The sequence below is a fragment of the Euprymna scolopes genome, chromosome 14 (genome assembly GCF_053919585.1).
Source record: "Euprymna scolopes isolate OS-2025 chromosome 14, ASM5391958v1, whole genome shotgun sequence".
Classification (NCBI taxonomy): Eukaryota; Metazoa; Mollusca; class Cephalopoda; order Sepiida; family Sepiolidae; genus Euprymna; species Euprymna scolopes.
Window position 1 is genome coordinate 149,814,851 of NC_136495.1, and position 23,562 is coordinate 149,838,412.

At 31.8% G+C, this 23,562-nt stretch overlaps 1 protein-coding gene across 1 annotated transcript in view; it reads right to left on the reverse strand.

Moving 5' to 3' along the window:
• Positions 1–10,722: 10,722 nt before the first annotated feature.
• Positions 10,723–23,562, reverse strand: part of LOC145293286 (ethanolamine-phosphate phospho-lyase-like) — a 132,070-nt gene continuing 119,230 nt past the window's right edge. Inside the window, exons 8-11 of the mRNA XM_080139889.1 lie at positions 23,313–23,437; positions 16,344–16,498; positions 12,678–12,767; positions 10,723–11,151 (exon numbers count right to left, since the gene is read on the reverse strand). Coding sequence (XP_079996015.1) covers positions 10,995–11,151; positions 12,678–12,767; positions 16,344–16,498; positions 23,313–23,437 — 527 coding nt within the window. The 3' untranslated portion in view covers positions 10,723–10,994. The remainder of the gene's footprint in view (positions 11,152–12,677; positions 12,768–16,343; positions 16,499–23,312; positions 23,438–23,562) is intronic.

Genomic DNA, 23,562 nt, shown 5'->3' on the forward strand with positions numbered 1-23,562 from the left:
TTTTAAAAAGAAACATTTAATATTTTCGTCAACATGTAAAATAAAATAAAAACATTGTCGCTGGAAATACATAAAAAAATATACAGACATTTCAACAGTGAGCAGTAAGAATAACATATGTGGATTCTATAACCGCATATTGTTTAACTGCCGATTTCTCTGTGGCCTCATAGTACATGGTCTACTACCCATACTTCTATTTTAATAATGTTTGCTCTGGTTGTTCTGTCTTGACATATCAACCCTTTTCAGGTTAGTTAATGCTGAACCCAGTCATTTTAATATAAGTTTTATGATTTAAGTCCTTTCTATCTTCAAATACCCAATTGACTCTCAGCCAACAATTTCCACCATTTTTTTTTTTTTTTTGGAGGGGGGGGGGGGTAATTATTAGCGTTTAGATAATGTTGGAATAGGAATGTTAGTTGTGGTTAGGTTGTTTTTTTGTTTTTTTTTTGTACACGGTGGTCACCACTTATCAAGGCCCGGAAGCCACTCAGGGATAAGGGTTATTGCAAGTACAGTACGTTAGTGTGGAGATTTGATGAAGTGTTTACTTAAGGGGGCGGTTCATTAGGAATTTATTAACGTTGGACTTGAAGACATCCAAGTTGTAGTCAGGTGGGAAGCAGGCAGACGGAACAGAGTTCCACAGGCATGCAGTTCTAAGAAAGAAGCTTTGTTCATGGAATCCACGTTTTGATTTAGGCACATATAAAGAGTGGGAGAAAGTTTTCACAGTGGATTCAGCTAGACGGGTGTTTTTCGTGAAAGATTGGCGAGGGGGGACCAGAGATTGGAGTTCAGGCGAGCACCTGCCATGGAAATAACGATAAAACAAGGATAGGCTCGCAACATCTCTTCTGTGGGAGAGAGGTTGCAGGGTAGAGAAAAGGGCATCCCCCACTAAGCCACAAAGTCTATTTTGTACTCTGTCAAGGCAGGATAGGCTGTTTTTAGCAGCTCCTGCCCAGATATGGCAGCAGTATTCCATCCTTGGACGTACTTGGCTTTTATATAGATAGAGAATTGCATCAGTAGTGAGATATCTTCTGGTGTTGATTTTATATAGTGGAGCTGACCATTCATGTTACATGAAGGATCAGGTCCGGTCACTCCAATACTCGCCTAGCTCAGATAATGGCCAAAGTGAAGTGTTGGAGTGCACATACTCACTTTCCCTATTTATGAGTTACTCCGCCACCAGGATACGTTGTTTAAGTGTCACGGGTTGACAACCATGGCAAACTGCTAGGCCCACTAAGAGAGAAAAAAAAAAAAAAAAAAGAGGAGGAGGTAAAGAAAGAAAAAGAGAGAGGGGTGGAGAGAATTATTTTTTGTTGTTATTTTGCTTTGTTTTTTTACTTTGCAGAACATGATTGAGTTTTTGCAAAGGGAAAGGAAAAAACAATAGCATGCAGTTTCATTTGATGGGACAAAATAATTTGATTTTGGAACAATTCATTTTAAAATGAGTAATGTCACAATTGTTTACCCTACATCAGATTAATCACCAGTCAGCATCCTTTCTGAATGGACGATTTCATTTTTTAAATCATAAGCGAAAGATAACATACATATAAACATTAAATGCCTTAGCATATTATTATATAGATATTTTATTATCTGCCAACGTTTAAAAAAAAAGTCTGCATTTTTTTTTTTTTTTTTTTTTTTTTTTTTTTTACAAAGAGTCACCACTTATCAAAGCATGAAGGCCACTTGAGGATAAGGGCTAATGAGTAATGTATGGTGGTCAATGAGACAATGGTGTAGTGATTGTTAGTGGTTGAAATTGGGTAGAATTTGATTATTTGATGGGATGGCTAAAAAAGAATTTGTTTACATTGGACTTGAAGATGACCACAATGTAGTCAACTGAAAAGCAGGCCAGCAGAACAGAGTTCCACGGGCAGGCAGTTCTAGGAATGAAGCTTTATTCATGGAATTTGCGTTTAGATTTAGGCACAGATAGAGAGTGGAGAGGGATTGTTGATAGTGGTTGTAGATAGACGAGTGTTTGTGAACGTTTGCGAGGAGATCATGATCGAAGCTCAGATGAGCACTTGCCATGAAAATGTTAGTATTGTCAGGCATAATGGGCTCTTCCTCATTGTTTTGACTAAATGAGCAATACATTTCTATAACTTATGTTAATGTGTTTGTATAATGTAGCAAATCGTTTTATTTTGGGTTATTTTATTGTTAAGTTTGTTTCTTCATAGTTTTCTGTCAAATATTGCTAAAATTATTTATATCCCTCCCACAGCAGAAAGATGTGATAATGGCGGGAAATGTTATTGAAAAGCTAATGCCCAAACGGTTGAGCATAGTAACCAACAAAAAAATGCCTGGGCAGTTCTGTCAGCATTCATCGATAGCGGTACCCCAGACACTTAGCAATAAATTAACATATTCTCAGAGTATGAGAAGGTAAAATCTGGGAGGGTGAACCTCCTAGAATTGCACAGAATCATACCACGAACTGACAGAGCAGGGCTAGAAGATGTCATAATGGCTTATGTTGGACTGATTGCTGGGGACATATCCTCGCCTGATTTGGGTTTTTAGTTGTGTTTGGGGGGGGGGGTAATGTTTTTTCTCTGTAAGATGCATTTTTATTTCAAAGAAATTGTAAATATGATAGTAGACCACATTCTATAATTGTAAGAATATTTCATTAAAAATTTAGACATTTTTATTTAAACATTTTTAAATGACTTGTGTCGTTTCAGCAATAACATTGCATGCATAAAATATCTTTATATTTAATTGGGATTAATCTTTATTCTTTTTTGATATGAATATTAAATATTATTCTCCATTCTTAAGAAAAAAATGTTTATCAAAATAATGAGAAGTTGCAATATCATAAACTTAAAAAAAAAAAAAAAAATTAAAAATTCAATATTGTACATATCATTAATAAAAATATAATCTTTAAAAAAAACAGTAAAAAGAACACCCAATAATTTTTTTTATAAAATTTATATTTTCTTAAAAAAAATACATTAAAATTTGGAATTAATAATCGTATTTAACATATTTATATCAAGATCAACTTAATAACAATTTTTCAATAAATATATAAATTTTTTTTAATGTATTTCATATTTTAAGTGTGAGAAACTTTAACATGGTTGTCTTATATCTTGTAATAATTAATTCTAAATAAAAAAAAAACATGCAACTTAAAGAACATATAGAATAACAGGTGAAAACAGTTTTTTTTTTAAATATTTATAACAAGTGGAAGATATTTTGGTAAAATGTGGGACATTAAATCACTTCAGATAACAGACAAAAAAAAAATCAACTTGATTTTAGACATTTTCCATAAGGCTAAAAACAATGTTTATATATCATCAGTTATCATTCAAAAAAAAAAAAAAAAAAAAACACAAGATGTAATAAATTTGCTCTTTAAATTTTATTATTACTATTAGATATTTTTATACAAAACACCTGGATTTTCCTTATATATAAAAAATAAAAACTTTCGAATCTTAATGAACTATATCTTTTGGCTTGATAACTAATGATACACATGTTTAAAGGTGAAAATTCACTTTCATTAAACTTACAATTTAAAATATTTACAGAATATATACACCTCAGTAGTATATATTATTTTATAATCGTTATATATATATATATATATATATATATATATATATATATATATATGTTTCTTCCATTATATTTCACCCTTTATTTATACCAATCCTTTAATTTATGAAGCTCAATGTAATTACAGAGCATATAACAAATAAATGACAAAAGTCAAAGTAAACATTAGGTCAACATCTTGAAATTTGTAATATAGACTTTTGTCATTTATCAACAGATAAATGACAAAAGTCTATATTACAAATACAGTAGAGCCCTAGGATACAGTTTTTTCAGGTTATGATGTGGAATACAATGTTTTTCCGGACCCTGCTTATGGTATTTGCCCCTGCCTTTCAGTGTTATTTATAATGTTATTTGATTATATACATGTGTATTATATACTGTACTGTATTTTGTTACTAATTTTTAATGCCGTATCCAGGGCTTCTACTGTGTGTAGATATATATATATATATATATATATATATATATATATATATATATAAAATTTGTGATAAAGAATGATCAATATTGTAGACAGAGCATAAATATAAGAAATAATGAAATGGTGAAAATAAAATTGGAAAATGTATAAAATTGATTGAATAAGTGTTCAAGCATACAATATAAAATATTCCTGGCTTGGAGACTTCATGATTACATTTTATAAATTTTCCAATTTTATTTTCATATAAGTAAATTCAAATAAACATCAGAAAAATATTATGCTAATTTAACCTTTTTTTTTTAAGTGATTGTCTGATTGTTGAAGATGCAATGCAAAAACGTACATTTTTATCTTATGTTGCTGTTGTACCGAATGCTAAGATCAAAGTGTAGTATGTTTTGTTTAAAAATGGTACAATATTGTGGGGTCTGAGTTCATACCAGACATCCATAGAATGGAAGCGGATTAAAACTAATACAAAATGTTGGAGATAGACACCTTCAACAGCAGAGATATTCTGAAACTACAATATAAAGAGTACTTAAGTATGCTTTGATTCGAACAAACGTGTCATAATATTGTGGAATCCACATTCATGCTTGCCATCCATAAATTAGTAATATGTCACAAACTTGTATGAAGATCCTACTGTGGAATTTCTAAGAATCCCACAAGTAAATTAAATATTTTTATATACACACAAAGTATATATATATATATATATATGTTTTATTTTTTTTTATTATCGTTTTATCTGTTTGGCTACATATGTTTCAGATGTTGGACCATGTTTACAGTCTAACAGCCTTGTCTTCTGTAAGATCGTAAACATGGTTAAACATCTGAAACATATGTAGCCAAACAGATAAAATGGTAATAAAAAAAATAAAACACATTTGCTCTGCAATAGTATTGAGCACTCTTCAGGTTTTTACTAATTACCAGTTTTACCAAATTATATATATATATATATATATATATATATATATATACTCTAAATTTGTCTTTACATAAGCAGTAATGTGTTGCTACACAGTCATGAGCATGTTTCTGTCTTCTAGTGTTTAATAACTAGAGACCTCTTCAGGCAACGATGCTTTTATTGAAAAGCGGAATTTTAAATATAAGCGTTATTGCCTGAAGAGGTCTCTAGTTATTAAACACTGGAGGGCCGAAACATGCTCAATTGTGTAGCAACACATTACTGCTTATGTAAAGACAAATATAAAGTGTAACTTGCTCTACCCAGGTATTGAGCACTCTTGTATTAACCTCATATTTCACTGGGTACCTTACCTTTGAAAAATAGCAACCTCAAATTATATATATATATATATTTCTCAGTTTTAGAAATCTATTATTTATATTATTATAATGGAGATAAGTAATCCAGTTGTAAAAATAATTTTAAAAATATGAATCTATAAATTGATAAAATTTTCTAAAACCAACAAACTTATTCTCTAAAAAATTAAAACCACTCAATTATTAAGACATAATTGTCAATCATTGACTACTAAAATAGAAAATGCTAATTTCTCTCCAAATAATTCCAATTTATTTGGAAAAAAATATTTCTACAAGTGCAGATATTTCATTTGGGGAAGATTGTGTAGTCAAGCCTACAAATGATTAAGGGAAAAAATCTAATATACAATATATAAAATATTACCATAGCCAATAAAAGTTACTTTTCGATGTATCCGGCTCATTTTTTTGCATGTGCATGTTCTTAAGCAGTTTTGAATACTCTTTATTTTATCATAAATATTCTCTTTTTACGAGTTAATAGCCAATAAGATATTCACTGACATTCTTTTTTATCATTTCCCATGTTGGTGGACATCTTATTGGCTATTAACTCGTAAAGAGGAAATATTTACAATGAAATAAAGAACAATTAAAATTGCTGAAAAACGCACACACACAAAAAAAAAAAAAAAGTAGGTGGAAAAATAACTTATTGGCTCTGGTAACACTTATTGTATTTGATTTTTTTTTTTTTTTTTTAACCCTTTTCTTTTATTATTTTGTTGGTTTCACTGTCAAATCTCCATATTGGAAAAAAAAAAAAAAAAAAAAAAAAATGGGAAAATATGAGAAATTATTTGTCTTTAAAAAAATAAATAAATTGAGATGAAGTAATGCGTAAATTTATTTTAAAGTAGTAAAACATTTACCTTAAATATTCATCTAATCTTGTCTGCTATAGTTCCAAAACATGTTGCTCATATTCATCATCATCTTTACATGCTGGCATATGTTGGACAACTTTAAGAAATTGACTTCCAAACTAACCTATCTCTGATCAGCTCTTTATTCATCCCTCTTTCTCAAATCCATCTGTATTACTTCTACATGCTTTCCTTGGCTTCCCCCTCCCAACATACTTTGCTACCTCAGCTGTTCTATGTCTACTAACCCAAGAACTATCATCCATTTTTTTTTTCAACCTGACCATATACCATCAAAACACCATCTACACACATTTCCCTATACTGTTCAAATTTAATCTTCCTTTGAAGTCTGTCTTTAAGACTCACATTAAACATCCATCATATTATTTCTCTCTATGCAACACATTTCTCTCTATGCAATGTGAGCACCCTTGACAAACCCGACAGGCTGCTAAATCCCACCCCCATACTGTAGAAATCCCTAGATGTAAAAGATCTTTCTACTGCAATAGTTTCTTCCCCAAAACCGCTAGACTTTGGAATTCCATTCCAGGTCCTTTCTTCCCCAACAGTACTGACGTGCAGAAGTTCAAGTGTAACGTGAACCAACATCTTGCTGTCCAAATCCCTACATAGTACCCCAGTAGTTGTTGCCCCTGATAGTAGCTCCCTACACCAAAGTGGCAATTTGCCTTGTTTGGGGTGAAAATGTAATAAAAAAAATTTGTTTAAAAATTAAAAAAAAAAAAAAAAAAAGCCATATCCTCAACTCTCAGTGGCTAACTTTCACTTCCATATAACATATGTCTGATAGATTTTTTGGCGCTTCTACACTATCAGAACTGAATTTCACATGAAAACAATGGTATTTACGTATTCCTCATATTTTTAACATGATTATATCCAAAAATTATGATATTATGATATTGATAAGGTAGAAATTATTTATTAAAGAAAATAATAGAATTTGAAGAAAACGATCATATTTGCTTTTGTAAGACACAGGAGAGTTCAAAAGAGAGGTAATTTTCCGTTTCGATTTATTTTATAAAAACAAGAGCAACAATTTTGCACCTGCTAACATGATTAAAGTTGTTTTTTGTTTTTTAAATAATTCAATAATATTCAGGTAATTTCGACTGCATAATTTGGAACCTAACCAAAAAAAAAATCAGTAGAAACCATTGGTGTTTAATCTGAAAACTCCATTTACTGACTACAAAATTTCATTCTAATAGTGTAGAAGCGCCGATTTTTCTTTTGGCTGACACTGTTAATGCTCCACCGGTTAATAATGAAATTCATAATTATAAATATTTAAATATTTTTAGGATTCAGTGAATTTCATGAAAACAGTCTATTGACAACAATGGATTTCACTATGTAAACATGGACTTGTTCAATGTGAACAAATTCAAGGATTAAGAATTGCATGTTTTAGTTTGTAGCCATCTTGACTTTCTCTGTACCTTAGTGCAATAACTACCGCCTTTTATAGAAAAAAAAGTAGCAAGGGAGATAATTAAAACAGAGTTGCTACTTGCTTTACAGAAGAGCAAAAGATATTTTCTACAAAACTTGAAAAAAAAATTATGCAACTATATTGCTTAAATGTGATAATTCTGTTCCAAATATTTGTTGATCTTTTACAAAAATGTAAAAAAACAATGGCTTATATAGTTCAATTCAATTAATTGAATCATTCAAAATGATTTACATCAACAATAATTCAATGAAAAAAAAAAAAAATTCCGGTTGCAAACCTTAAAACAGAAAAAAAAACAAAAAAAAAAACAATCAAACAACAAATTCAACATGTAGATTCATTCTGTTAATGAACCATTCATTAAATATTATTTTCGTGTAAATTGTGTGATTTAAGAATCAGTTATTTCTACTACCATCATGGAGGTAGGTAATCCGGCCACAAAAAAAGTAAATTTTCTCCAGATGTTAATCTATAAATTGATACAATTTTTAAAAGTCAATAGACTTATATTCTAGATTGACATCGAAAAAAAAAAAAAAAAAAAAAAAAAAAGTGTATTAGCACAAAATGTCTTTCATTTCTAACAGATAGAGATGTACAATCGAACAGTTTTAATTGATATTGGTTGGTATCACAGATTCAATTTGCCCCCTGCACATTCCTTGACAATCACTGATAATCTACTGATGTGATAATCTACCTCTGTCCATATAATACAGCATACTTGATGTGATTGATTATATGACTTTATTGAGGAATTTCTGCACATGAACCAGGGTTGCAAGTGGTGGAAGTACCTAAACTTTGATACCTATGTAGAATACAGATTGTGCTATTTTTTAGACAGGATTTTTAAGGTAAATTCAATTTTTACAATATTTTTTTGTTTATTAAATTGTAAAGTGAAACTACACAATACTTACAAAATGTCTTGTCGTCCCCATGTAAAGAATGAGTTTCGAAATTATTTTAGTACGGTCCACATAAGTACACACTTTTTCTTTCACATACGTCAAGACCAGATTTACCTCCCTTTAACAGAAATTGGTTTCTAGGCTAGTGTGTCCCCATCCCCATAAAAAAAATTTAATTTTTTAAAAAATTAAAAAAATAGTTTTTAAAAATTAAAAAAAAAAAAAGTGTCAGATTTCCAAATCTTGTAGAACTCACTCTACAGTCCAGAATGAAGATGAAATTTCATATTTTGTTGCCACCCTACAAGCGAAACCAAACTTGAACATGTCTTGTAACAGAAAAAAATGTTATGAGGAAGTCTTTGCTTCAAATACATTTTATTTTTACCCTTTAAAAGGAATTGCATGTGTGCATTCTTCTATTGTAATTCTGTATGTTTTAGATTTGTTTTTTTGGGGTTTTTTTTTATGGTACATCAACCATCTATGGGCTATTTAATGCCAAATAAAGAATACATTGCTCCCAGAAGAAATTATTCTTTGAATGGTTGTAGTTGGACAATTTGTGGCCCTGATAACATGTGAAGATTTATCCCTTTTTTTTTTTTTTTTTTTTTTTTTTTACAAGGGATTCACCACTTATCAAGATCTGAAGGCCATTCGAGGATAAGGTGGTCAGTGAGACAACAGCATAATGATTGGTAGTAATGGAGATTAGGAAGAATTTGATTATTTAAGGAGACATCTCCACAAGAATTTGTTTTCATTCAACTTGAAGACTGGAACTAGTTACAAGCTCATAATCTATATATTAATACGATAGCATGTGTGTTATTTTGTGCGTCACACTTACATCTTTTTTCTTGAGTGACTGTTGTTTAATTGTTATGACCTTCCATTTCTTGTAATAAATAATTTTACCAAGAATTAATAATAAAAATTGGTTTGGTTTCAATTATAACCGAAGGAACTCATCTATATATTTTTTTCTTTATAAGCTTTGGTTTTGGTTTCAATTCAAGCTGATGCACCCAAGTCATACGGATATATTTTTTTACTTTTGAAATCACAACTTTATAACATAAGAATCGATAGAAAATTGTAATACGAAATTTAATATGAAATCAAATATACAAAATCTGCATGAATTAAAATATCATATTTAAGCGTATTTTATGACCGGGCTATGCCGGGCGTTCCTGCTAGTTTAGATAAATACTTTTGCAGTTTTAACAAAAGAGCTACAATAATATCAGGGTGTCTCCATTTATGCTGAACATCCACAGAATGCCAACATCAATATATTACATATGAATGATTTCCACAGGTCCTACTAGTATATTATTAATATGATAGAGACAGTATGTTTCAAGTCTACAAGAACTTGAGAGAAAGAAATAAGATCAACCAACAACGATTTTCTTTTAACACAATCAACAGAACCAGATGACAGCATCAAGTTCTCGAAGGAGCACAGCAGATGGAGCACTAGAAATTTTGATTTGACTACAGACTGTTTAATCTTATGTCTTACTTGTCTTATTTAATGTCTTCATAGTTTGCCATAGACAAACTATTAATAAATGAAATGTCTCTGTCCATCACGGTTTATATGTAGCAACCAATACCAAACAAAACTGATCATGCAATTGTAGCTACCAATGTGTGAGCAAGTTACAGTCTATATGTTAGAAATCAAGGAATGTTTTTATGCTAATCCTGTAGAATCATTAAGTATAAATGCCAATCACTACTTATAAAATAGATAATGCTAATTTCTCTCCAAATAATTATAATTTGGAAAAAAAAAACGTTTAAGATACACAAGTATTTCATTTTAAAATAAACTAAAATTAAAATTTCTCTGAATAGTTCTTAAAAAAAAAAAAAAAATTATATATATATATAAAAAAAATCACATTTAAAATTTGTATATTTCTGTTTCTTATATATATAGCAATGAGTTTTATCCTCAAAACAATTTTTTTTTTTGCTAAAAGATTTTGCAAGAAATCAAATTTAACATCACAAAATAAAAAATCTTATTTGTTGAACTTTTTCAAATGGATTATATTTTTAGTATTTTTCTTTTTATAAAATGATATAAAAATCTGTACAAATCTTTAGATATAACCATGCAATAAGTACAAAAAAAAAACTAAATTTTTAATGAAACATGAGTATAAAAAGATTATCTTTCAAACTTGTGCATAAATGGATAATTTTTTTCTTTTGTAAATGAAAGGAATTTATTAAAATGGTTGAAAACTGCCCAAATAAAACGAGTTCTAAGCAGACAATAGATTTTAAAGTAGTCTTTAAAACTGAACTAGAATCATCTGTTTTCCCTTTTCTCAGTGATTTGATTTCTGTTCAATTTCTGTTAAAGCTTCACCCAGTTTCTCAACTAGGTAGTCTGCATTTTCCTTATCGAAACACATTGGAGGCTTAAACTTCAGAATGTTGTTGTATGGTCCTTCGCGACTGAGGATGATGCCATTTCTTTTGAGGCTGAAAAAAAAAAAAAAAAAAAAAGTTTTGTTACTGAAATCATCTACAGCAAAAATATTTGCTTGGCCAAAAAGATTTTTACTTTTTAAATGTATATTAATATTAGTGTATATAATGTGCCTTTTTTGGGGTGAAAATGTAAAGAAAAAAAAGTTCAATACCCAATGAGAAGTTTTAAATGGATAAATTCCAACCCAGAAAACAGTAATTCTTCCCCCTTTGTCAGAAACATCACTCCTGGAATGCGAGAACTAAAGGATAAAACAAAGGGTTCAAGAGTTAGAATGTTGTAAATCCAAGTTCCACTTTTTACTCTCTCTTTACTCATATGGTGGTGATATACCAAAGTTTTCCGTTCGAAATTCTGCCCAAATTCCAGAGTTCAACAAGATACACCTGAAGAAGGTCGGGGTTTGTATTACTGTACACATAGATTCGAAAAAGCTGTCAAAAAACAAATATATAACAAATAAATGTTATTAAAGGCAAGATAAGTTACTTTTCTACCTAACTGGATATTTTTTTAGTGCTTTTATTTAATGTAACATGTTTATCCAGCTCAAAAAACAGTGTTTACTGATGTATTGGAAAATTAAAATGGCGCTTTCTGTTGAACACGATAAGTTTGAGAAGAGGAGTTAAAAATAAAAAAACTATACAAAATACCGTTAAAAACCCATCGAATATATGTCAGCCTATGTCATAGTAACATATATTGAGCGAGTTTCTAACAGTATTCAAAATTAAATTATCAATTAGAATTTTATTATTTTATGGAAATCACTTCTAAATAAGGCATAAAGCCACTTGATGTAAGAAATTAAAAAAAAAAAATTCATGATCAAAAAATAGTCAACGAAAAGTGTTAAATAAATTCAGACTCCAAAAACAGCGATTTTTTCCCCTTTGTCAAGAAGATTGATCATAAAATATGAGAAATAAAGGTTAAATAATGGAAACAAGAGTTAAGAGCAAAAAAAAAAAAAAACAACCCAAAATCCACTTTCTACTGTTAAAAAATACAAATCGGTTTCATGTACTTTTTCGGTTGTCCATCAGCATGAAAGCATTTTACGTCTTTAAAAAGGAAGAACCAGAAACATAAATCATTACATGCATCGGAAATGTACAATAAAATTTATAATTTTAATTAAATTTATATTTTTTTATTAAAATTCTACTTGATAATTTTGCGTAATTTTTCGTGTAGATACCCACTTTGTCTGATACGTAATTATCAGAGTTTTCTGTTAATTTATATGTAACTGCCAAATTTCATCTGTGTATGTCTACAAATGTGTTTGATCTGCACTTATTTTTTAAAGATCAAACCCAATGCATTATTTGTTTTTAGTCACTATTTTAGAGTGAAAATTAAAATAAAAGAAATGTAATCCTCTCAAAAATAAAACTAACGTTTCATGTTCATATAATTGAAGGTTTTCTTGTACAAAAAACAAACAAACATTTAAATTGAACATGTAATAAAAAGCAAAAACATTTTTTTTGTAATGAACATGTAATACCTTTCTACAATGCATGAAGCTTCTTCTGTTGCAGGCTGACGACTGTTTCGATCTAAAACCAAATCAATACCAATAAAAAACCCAATACCCCTGTTGAAAAAAAAAAAAAAAAAAAAAAAGATTTCATAAAAAATTGTTTCAAGTAGAAATTTTGAGATGATATGCAAATGATTTAGTCCAGAACATTCTTGAAAAAATTTTAATATTTCATAATTTTTATAAAAAAAGCTGAGCATGCAGGATCTTCCTTCATAAGTAAAAAATTTACTTTCACCATGACTAATGTTTATGAAAAATTTCAAAAATAAAATCCAAGGATTTGTTATCGAGAAAAGTGTAAACAGACAAACAAGAGTGAATTACTCCGTCCAATCTCTCACTTTGTTTTTTTTTCTAATTTTTCCATAAAATTAGTTGACAAGTAACTAGATCAACTGTGAAGAGGAATTAATAACACTAACATTAATAGTAATAATAATAATACTAACATTAATAGTAATAATAATAACACTAACATTAATAGTAATAATAATAACACTAACATTAATAGTAATAATAATAACACTAACATTAATAGTAATAATAATAACACTAACATTAATAGTAATAATAATAACACTAACATTAATAGTAATAATAATAATGTTATAGTTACTATTAAGTCATGATGATGATTAGAGCTATGACAACAGCATATTCTTTTCATTGTTTTGACTCGAGTATATATCTAACACAGACAATTAATCAACCAAGAACCACATCACTCTATATACAAATATAGAAGATATCAATGAATATATATCTGAGAATCAAAACAAGGAAAAGAATATGCTGTTGTCATAGACCTCATGATGATGGTGCAAATTTTGGGTACAACATGGGGACTGTGCAGTCACACACACACACACACACACACACACACACACACACACACACACACACACACGAAGTGTAATTCTGAATTTGCGTTAGGTTTGTTATTTTTGTTTTATGGCATATCAACCATTTTCAGGTTATTTAATGCCAAATCCAGTAATTTTGTTTTAAAAAAGTTACTATGCTTTAAGTTCTTTATATCTTTAAATATTTATTCATGGTGTTTGGTTGCCTTGTTTTACAGTATATCAGCCCTTTTTTAGGGGTACTGCTGCCACATCTGGGCGGGGGCTGCAAAAAACAGCCTATCCTGCCTTGACGGAGTACAAAATAGACTCCGTGGCTGTGTGGGGATGCCCTTTTCTCTACCCTGCAACCTCTTTCCCACAGAAGAGACGTAGCGAGCCTGTCATTGTTCTATCGTTATTTCCATGGCAGGTGCTCGTCTGAGCTCCATTCCCTGGTCCCCCCTCGCCAATCTTTCTCAAAAAACACCCGACTAGCTGAAACCACCGTCAATAATTTTCCCCACTCCCTATCTGTGCCTAAATCAAAACATAGATACCATGAACAAAGCTTCTTTCTTAGAACTGCACGCCTGTGGAACTCTGTTCCGCTTGCCTGTTTCCCTCCTGACTTCAACCTGGATGTCTTCAAGTCCAACACAAACAAATTCCTGATGAACCGCCCCCCCCCCAAGTAATGACACCTTACCAATTCTCCAATACTATTGCTACACTATCCCTTTGATTACTGTACACACAATAACCCTTATCCTTGAGTGGCCATTGGGCCTTGATAAGTGGTGAACTCCAAGTAAAAACAAAAAAAAAAATATTATTTAATGCTGAATCCAGTAATTTTGGAAAAGTCTTTATTCTTTAAGTTCTTTATATTTTCAAATATGCATTCATGGTGTTTGTTTTGTTTTTTACTTGACCAAAGATACAATGCAGATATGTAATGGATCAACACAACCTGAAGCAAATTAAGATATGAAACGAGTTATGCAGATTCAACCTTTTTATTAAGACACTTTATATACAGTGTGGAACGATAAATTTGTCACCCTAAAGAAAACACTACTACAGCTTTATTTTAAAACTTTTGTTGAAAAAAATCAATTCAGGTAACTTGATTATGTAGTAGAGCTGACATATATTCAATGTAGCCAGCTTCAGCTTCAATCACTGCCTCAATACAGGTCCAGAACTGGGAGCATGCCTACTCCACAAGTGCCGCGACAGCTCGGCGAATACTTGACGGATGGCAGTGATCAAGCTGGCTTTGGTGTTGGTGATGTTCTCAACATATGACCAAATGAAGTAATCCAGCATGTTCAGGTCAAGGGAGGAGGGGGGGATAGTGAGAAGAGGGTACAAAGTTATAGAATTCCTTCCGAAGACTAGTCTGGTCTCTTTGGACTTGTGGGGTGGCGCAGAGTCTTGCTGTCACACCCAGGGTCTGCCAGCAGCCATCTGATTGCACCAGGGGATCATCACATTCTTCAGAACATTCAAGTACACTTTGGTGTTGACTTTTAAGCCGACTTTGAAGATGTGAGGTGGCATGATGTAGTCCTCACTTGAAACACCACCAAAGACCATAACCGTGGCCAGAAACTTTGTTGAGCTGCGCTCTCAAACGTTGAACCATCTGGATTTGTATTTTGAGGGTGCTGGCAATGGTCCTGTTGTCATAACTTGGATCAGTAAAGAGCATGTGTTGTACAGCGACACATCTGATTTTACTTGTTGAACATAGTGTCACTTTCAGACATGATAGAGGGCTCCTATTGCTCTTGGGATTTGTACACAACTGGCCAACTAGCAGATGGTCAGCAACAAAAAAAAAAAAAAGGTTGTCCAAAATGTCACTGAAGTGTTTTGAACTTAAATAGATTTATATTTTTGATAAGATCTTTCAGTAATTTTAACACAGTCTAAGATATTGTGATTCTCCCCCCCCCCCCCGAAAAATGCAAAATTCAAGCAATCTTTATATATCAAAAATGTCTTAAATGTTGCATATTTTGCAACTTCACATATTTGTGCTCTTTCCAAAACATTAGTCATAACAGATTGCAGAATCTCTGGATTGCGAATTAACTCCTTTATTTAATTCCTGATGTTTTCCTTCAATTTTTGTAGGGTTTGGTGTTTTTTATGTTTAGAGGTCTGCCAGTTCACGTAATGAAATAATAGTTAAATTGCAATCCAAAGATTCTGCAATCTGTCATGAATAAATATTTTGGAAAAAGTACAAATATGCGAAGCTGAAAATGGGCAACATTTAAAAGACATTTTTCATAAATAAACATTGTTTGAATTTTGCTTTTTGTTTTTCTTTTTAATTTCCTAATGTCTTAGATTGTTTTGAACTAAAATAGATTATTTTGGATCATATCTTTTTGCAATTCTACAAAAAGATATGATCAAAAATAAAGAATCTATTTTAGTTCAAAACCCTTCAGTGAATTTTTGGACACTCGATATATTTCAGGAATATTTGCCTTTGTTAAATGTGTGTTTAACTTTAATTCAAAAGTACATATGGAAGCCGTTGTTAGTGAGAGCTATTCAGCAGAAATTAAAATAAATTTCAAAGTTTTTTTTTTTGCTTCAAATTGATTGTTATTTTCTAAACTTATTTGTAGTGTCTTTTTTTTTTAGTGTATTTTTTAATTTATTATGTATATTTATTTTTATAAATATTTTTTTTACTTATATAAAAATGTACATAGTGCTTATTATCATGCAAAGATAAATAGGTCTGCAAGTAAAAACTTACCTCACATCACCCACAAGAGGATGATTTTCCATTAAATTCTTCAACTTGATGAGTAAAATTTGTCCAACTTCTTTGGCATTCTGCATCAACCTTTCATTCTCCATCACATCCATAACAGCTAAAGCAATTGCACATGATACTGGATTTCCACCAAACTAAAAAGAAAAAAAAATTGTTTTTTCTTTTAAAGGAAAGGTAGTTTGCTTGAAGCATTGCTGGTAAACTATGGAGTAGTATAAGAAAGCTATAGCAATGCAGATAACCAGTAGTTGAATTGGTGCGACATGAAGAAAAATGGACAAACAAAAGGTCTTAATTCATTTATAAACCATAAGTAAAAAGTTTATCTATCTAAACTGTTGCCACTGTACACCAAGTTAAGATCAATTTTTTTTGTGTGCTAGACTATTGGTATCAGGGCTGCTTGACTGAACTCCAATCTGTCATTTCGTCTTGCTAAACTTTCACAAAACAACACTCAACTAGCTCCAATCACTATATGCGATTTCCCCCACTCTCTAACTGTGCCCAGATCTAAATGCAGATTCCATGAACAAAGCTTCTTTCCCAGAACTGCCCGCCTGTGGAACACTGTTCCGCTAGTCTGCTTCTAGTTGAATACAACATCGTAGCCTTCAAATCTAATGTAAAGAAGTTCTTGCTGAGCCATTTTCTTAATCAAATTCTGTCTAGCTTTAATCTTTGTTACTAATTTTCATGTTTTGGTCTCACCGTCCACCTGACAAATTCATTAACCATCCTTGATCCATTATCCTTGAATGGCCTTTGAGTTTTGATAAGCTGGGATTCATCAGTAGATGAAAAAAAAAAAAAAAAAAAAGTTGTTTTAATCATTATAAACGTAACAGCTGCAAAAACAAGATTAACAGTTAAGAAAGGTCAATTCATTTACTTTGCTTTTTAGAATTAAATCTAAGGTGGATTGGTTTGTTTTATGGCATATCAACCCTTTTTGAGTTATTTAATGCTGAATCCAGTAATTCAAGAAAATATTTTTATGCTTCAAGTTTTTTTTTTATATCTTTAATTTTTTTTTTCATGGTATTTGGCTACAACGTTCTGTTTTATCAACCATTTTCGCGTTCAGTCATTTTAGTAGAAGACTATGTTTCAAGTTTTTTTTTTATATCTTTAAATTTTTTATTCATGGTGTTTAGTTCGATCATTCTGTAGAGAAAAATGTTTTTATTTGTAGCTTTGCAGAACAGGATCGAGTTTTTGCAAAGAAAAAAAAAAACAAAAAAAAACATCAAGGTTTGATGTACTTTTTGGTCAGGAAGCCAGTATCTTCAGACAACCTGATTGTGTAGCACCAGTATAGAAGAGAGGATTTTCTCATTTGATTACTAGATAAATTGTTGATTTCCTTTATACTTTGAAGTTTTGATCTTGATTGCAAAAAGTAACATTTAAACCTAATAACCCCGTATTATACAATGGCTGTCCACTATGAAATTATCAACAATCCTCATTGATTTTTTTTAAGTGGGCAGATTAAGGTCAGAGGAGTTTTATATCAGAAAACACTAACTTACATGACCAGAACAACCAAGCAATGATCTTTTTTTCCTGTAGCTAAGATAACAGATATTACATAAGGGTTTTGTTAATTATGTGTACATATCTATACACGTTTGTGTAGCCACAAACATGCAACATTTGTATTCTCAGAGTTAGTGACCTTTGTTCATTCTCAAGAAACAATGGATACTCCCTGTAAGAGAGTCTTGTGAAATTGGCACTCCTCGATTCAAGTGGAAAGAGGAAGTCTGGAATGACTCAACAGCATCAAACCAAATTCAATACTTGGTATATCTAAATGGTCACCCATTTTAGTAATGACCAGGTTCTATGTGGCTTAACTTTGATCTGATGGTAATCAGTATGTCAGCATGATTGTCATATTCTGAGTATAACCCACCAAATATACTCGAGACAGAAACAAATTACTAATACCAAACTGAAGTAACACTCACCCTAAGTGGATTGAACTGGCTTCCTCCAAAGGAGGAAGTTTCATAGAAATATCAAAGTCGCAAATGGTCCACAGATGACAGCATTAGGTTTTTGCAGTCCTTTCAAGATGCCGACATTCTCCTACATACAGTGCATGGTATTCTGAAATGGTCACCCACCTGGTACTGACTAGGCTCAGCGTCACTTAATTTCAGAGATTGTGTAGGAATCGATGTGTCAATTGGATTATGGTCTAGGAACAAAATTCCTACAAACTGTACCACAAAATTTTTCACCATTTACCAGGAAATATGCATGCTGCTGCGATAAATTATAAATTTAATCTTTATGTTTTTCATCATCAGAATTAAATTATAAGGATATAACGTTGTCGCCATAGAAAAGATGACAGGATTCCATTTCCAATTAATGAAAACTAGTTTTCTTTTTTGTTACAGACCATCTACTAATTGGCCAGTTGTGTACAAATCCCAATAGCAATAGGAGCCTTCTATCATGTCTAAAAGCGACACAATGTTCTACAAACGAAATCAGATGCGCTGTTGTACAACTCCTTTTCTCTACCAATCTAGTTTATGACAACAGGACCATTGCCAGCACCCTCAAAATGCAACAGTTCAACGCTTAAGAGCACAGCACAATGAAGTTTCCAGCTATGGTTATAGTCTTTAGTGTGGCTTAAAATGAGGGCCACATCATGCCATGTCACATCTTCAAAGTCGGCTTGAAAGTCAACACCAAAGTGTACCTAGAAGAATGTGGTGATCCCCTGGTGCAATCAGGGGACTGCTGGCAGACCCTGGGTGTGGCAACAGGACTCGGCACCAGCCCACAAGTCCAAAGAGACCCAGGCTTGGCTTCAGAAGGAGTGCTACGACTTTGTACCCTTCTCTCACTGGCCGAACCCCCTAACCCCCCGACCTGAACCCGCTGGACTACTTCATTTAGTTACATGTAGAGAACATTACCAACATGACCTCCCACAACACTAAAGCTTGTGGAAAAGGCATGCTCCCAGTTCTGGAGCTGTATTAAGGCATTGATTGAGGCTGAAAGCAGCTACATTCAATAGATGTCAGTTCTACTACATAATCAAGTAACCTGAATTGATTTTTTCAATAAAAGTTTTAAAATAAAGCTGTAGTGTTGCTTCCTTTAGAGCGACAAATTTATCGTTCCACCATGTAGTTTCATTGTTTACTTGTTAAAAACTAGATTGGGTGTTGCTAACCTAATAGGTCTCGCACTGTCTACCAACCCCCAACCTCTGTCACATCATTGCAATGTTACATTCTTGTGCTTGTTTTCTAAGTATAGTACTTATGCAGAATACGAACCATGCTATTTTTTTTATAGTCTTTTTTCAAGTTAGTCTTGTTTTACTGCATCTTTTATTGAATTGTTAGGTGAAAATACAAAATAGTTAGAAAACGCTTTCCTTCCTGTCCATGTTAAGAATGGATTTCTAAATATTTCACTGCTGTCCTCATTCATGCACAAGTATCATAAGTAGTTCAATATGCTTCAATAAACCCAACGTCATTGCATGCCTTCAACGAAAATAAACCCCTAACTCATGCAATCATGAGTAAAATCCCACCTCTTCACTGTAGATGTCCCTAGATACCAAAAGATTTCCTACTCTAATAACTTCTTTCCTTGCAGTGTTTGCTTTCGGAATTCTATTCCTGTTCCCCGTTTTTCTAACTGCACCAACATTCAGAAGTTTAATTGCAATATGAACAAACATCTTACTAGCCAACTTTCCACACTGGTTGTTTTCCTATAAATCTTACCCCTACCATAGTAACCTCTTATGCTTCAGTGGCAATATGTCTTGTAAGGAGTAAATAAAAAAAATATTTAAATAAATAATTAACTTGGTTTTCTATTACAACTAGTGTAAGGTTTGAGCTTTGTTATTTCATCTGCCTTTTATTAATAAACTAGCAGAGGTGCCCGGCGTTGCTCGGATGTTTGGAGGTGTGTGCGCGTTGGGGGGGGGGGTAGAAAAAAACAAAAAAAAAAAAAAACGATGTTAAACTTCTTTAAAAAATTTTGAAAATAGCCTCCATAACAAGGAAAAGAACTCAAAATAATTCAAACTTGCAAGATTTTTGTTGTCATGCTTACGAATCCCCATTAATCACTTAAAAAATATTTTTATTTATTTTATTTACGTCATTTTTTTTTATACAATATTTTCTTGGGTTAAAGGTAGGTACATTATACAGTTTTTAAAAAAATTTTATTTATTTTTTTAATATGGGGGAATTCTGGACAAATACCAAATTCTATTTCAAACTGAAGCACCCCTTCCTTTCTCTGCTCCTCTAACATACACAGCTTTCAATGAAATAAACAGAAGATAGACTGATTAAGGATGAGTGTGTGACACATTCCCCAAAAAATAAATAAAAAATAATTTTTTTTTTAATGGCAAAAATGTTTCATTTTACATACAAAAAAAAAATCAAGCTTAAAAAAAAAAAAAGAAAATTTATAAGATAATGTCAAGTATTCCAAGCAGAAGCAGCAGCAGACAGCTTAAAACTAATTTATGAATTGTTGACCGGTATCAAGCTTTGAATGAAGTTCCAGCAATAAATAATCTACCTACAACCTTTATTACCTTTTTATTTCTTCCTCTCCTCCCACCTCCTGTTCATGCTGCAAATCGGGTCAGACATACATAAGGTCACTTTGATTATACAATTTGGATTATCTGTTGACCACATACAGGTTTTGGAGAAATCCATCAAGCTCATATTCCTTGTATAAAATCAGGACATATAACTTGTGCACACTAATCCAAGATTTGTAAAGAAACGCTAAATTCATGTTTCTATTCTGCAATCTACAATAAAGACCAATGCGTAATTTATTTCTGTAAAAAATAAATCCATCCCGTCACAAAAGTTACCAAGTAAAAAGCTTGTTTCTTTTAGCCTCTAGATGAAATCATTTCAAGTGATTATGGGGGGGGGATAGCAAATCCAGAAAGAAATACATCTCTCTAAATAAAAAGTCAACGGTAGTTTTTTTTTTCTTTCCTTCATGGTCTCAGAAATGATTTACATTTGAAAAATTAAATTTCTAACAATTTTATGACTTTATCTGAATATTGGTGCAAACATTGATGAAATATAATTATTTTTGCACCATTTTTTTTTGATGGAAGGTGTACACTAGTCAGATAATTGTTATGGGTAATATATCTAACTAGTGTACACCTTCCATAAAAATAATGCAAAAATAATATTTCATCAGTGTTTGCATCAATATTCAGATAAAATCATAAAATTATGTTAATTCAATTTTTCAAATGTAAATTATCATTTCTGATGTCATAAAAGAAAGAAAGAAAAAAATACCATTGAATTTATTTAGAGAAAAGAATTTCTTTCTGAATTTGTTATTTGCTTTTTTTTATATGGCATAATCACACTGACACACCTGTTTCAGCCAGATCACCAAAGTCAAGCAATAATGAGACTGGCTAGTTACAAATGGGTGACAATTTGCAAAGGCTAGGTGCTGTATGTACCACTAGAGTCATAAGAAATGCACCCCTAGTCTTAGCTAAGACATGCATCTAAGAGAAAGTAACTCTGATGACGTCGGCAGAAGGATATTGGATGGCCATGAAGGAGGATGAATCTCTAGCAGATCAGTTTTATGGTATTAAGAGTTACGTTATTCGACTGTAGCTATGCGGATGATCTAAGGACAATGATTAGGTGCAAATAGGCAAGTCAGATGCCACGGTGCTGGGGAAGGTAAAGGCAACCCACCCCATGCATTCTGCCAAGTTCAAAATCATGTGATGACTTCAGAGGAATCAGACCAACAACTATGATTTTATCTACAGCACAAACATGCAATAATACAAGAGAAGAGAAGCTGATCTACCGATTCCAGGAATAAATGGACTCACCTAGAAATAATAAGTACATTTGCATGCAAATGTCATAAAGATTCAATTCACATCATTCATTTGGCCAATTACTATACACCAGCCAAGATTTTGATCTCGACCATCCATTTGAAACTGGATCATGTCAGCGCCTTTTATCTGGTGAGATGAGCTATTAGTCTTGGGTAGTCTTGCCTCCCATCTGGAGTTTATTGCTTACTGTCTAAGGCGCCCTGACCGGGGAATGCTGATGAGCTACTCAGTTTTTAATAGAATTCTGTTTTAGGAGAGTTGGCTTGAATCTTGAAAAGTCCAAGGCTACAGGTAGGAGAAAAACGGTTCTTGGAAAGAACCTTCGGGAATAGAAAGTTAGGTGAAAGTGCACTGGTTGACCACCAGAAGGCTTACATTTTAGAAGTTACTTTTTAGGGTAATTTGAGTTTGTTTCAGGTGTATTCAGGTTTGTTGTGAATGTATATCACATTAAAAATTCTCGCTGACAAGTAAAAGAACTGTTTAAAATATTTACATTTTCACTATCCCAATGTTTACTTTCAACTGACATTTTTATCAACTTTCGCTTACAACAGTAAAAAAATCGTTGAGCATGCTCAGTAACAGTCGAAGTTCAGTTTTTACTGCAGAGCGAAATTGTGCTTTCAAATTTTCACACGTAACATTCTTTCCAAATTCAAAAAAATCTATTTTTTTCAACTTAATACAAAAAAAAAAACCCAAACATTTTTACTATCATTACAAACATCAGATAATGTGTTAATAAAACTCAAATAACCCTAAAAAGCAACTTCTAAAAAGGTAAGACTTCTGATAGTCAATCGGCGCACTTTCATCAAAAGCTATATTAAAATGAAATATCAAAAGAGCAAATTGACAAAGACAACTACACTAACAAATCAGATGAGCTGGAACAAAAGCAGCAGCTATATATCAAACTAATTCTGAAGAACACATGCTATAATATTAATGAAAGAATTAATGAGTTTAATGAAATAAGAGATTCATTTTCAGTGAAGAGATAAAATCCTGAATCTTACCGTATTAAAATAACTTGTTCCTAAAGCCTGAAAACTGGCAGATATTTCTGGAGTAGTTACTACTGCGGACACCGGATGACCATTTCCCATGGGTTTTCCCATCGTAACAATGTCAGGGATGACATCTGAAATTAAAGAAACAAATAGAAAACTTTTCTACCAAAATTATTTTTTAAAAATAAATCTCTAAAGCAGTGCCCAGTCACTAAAAGTTTCTGATATTACAAGTACAAATCAACTTTATTGCATT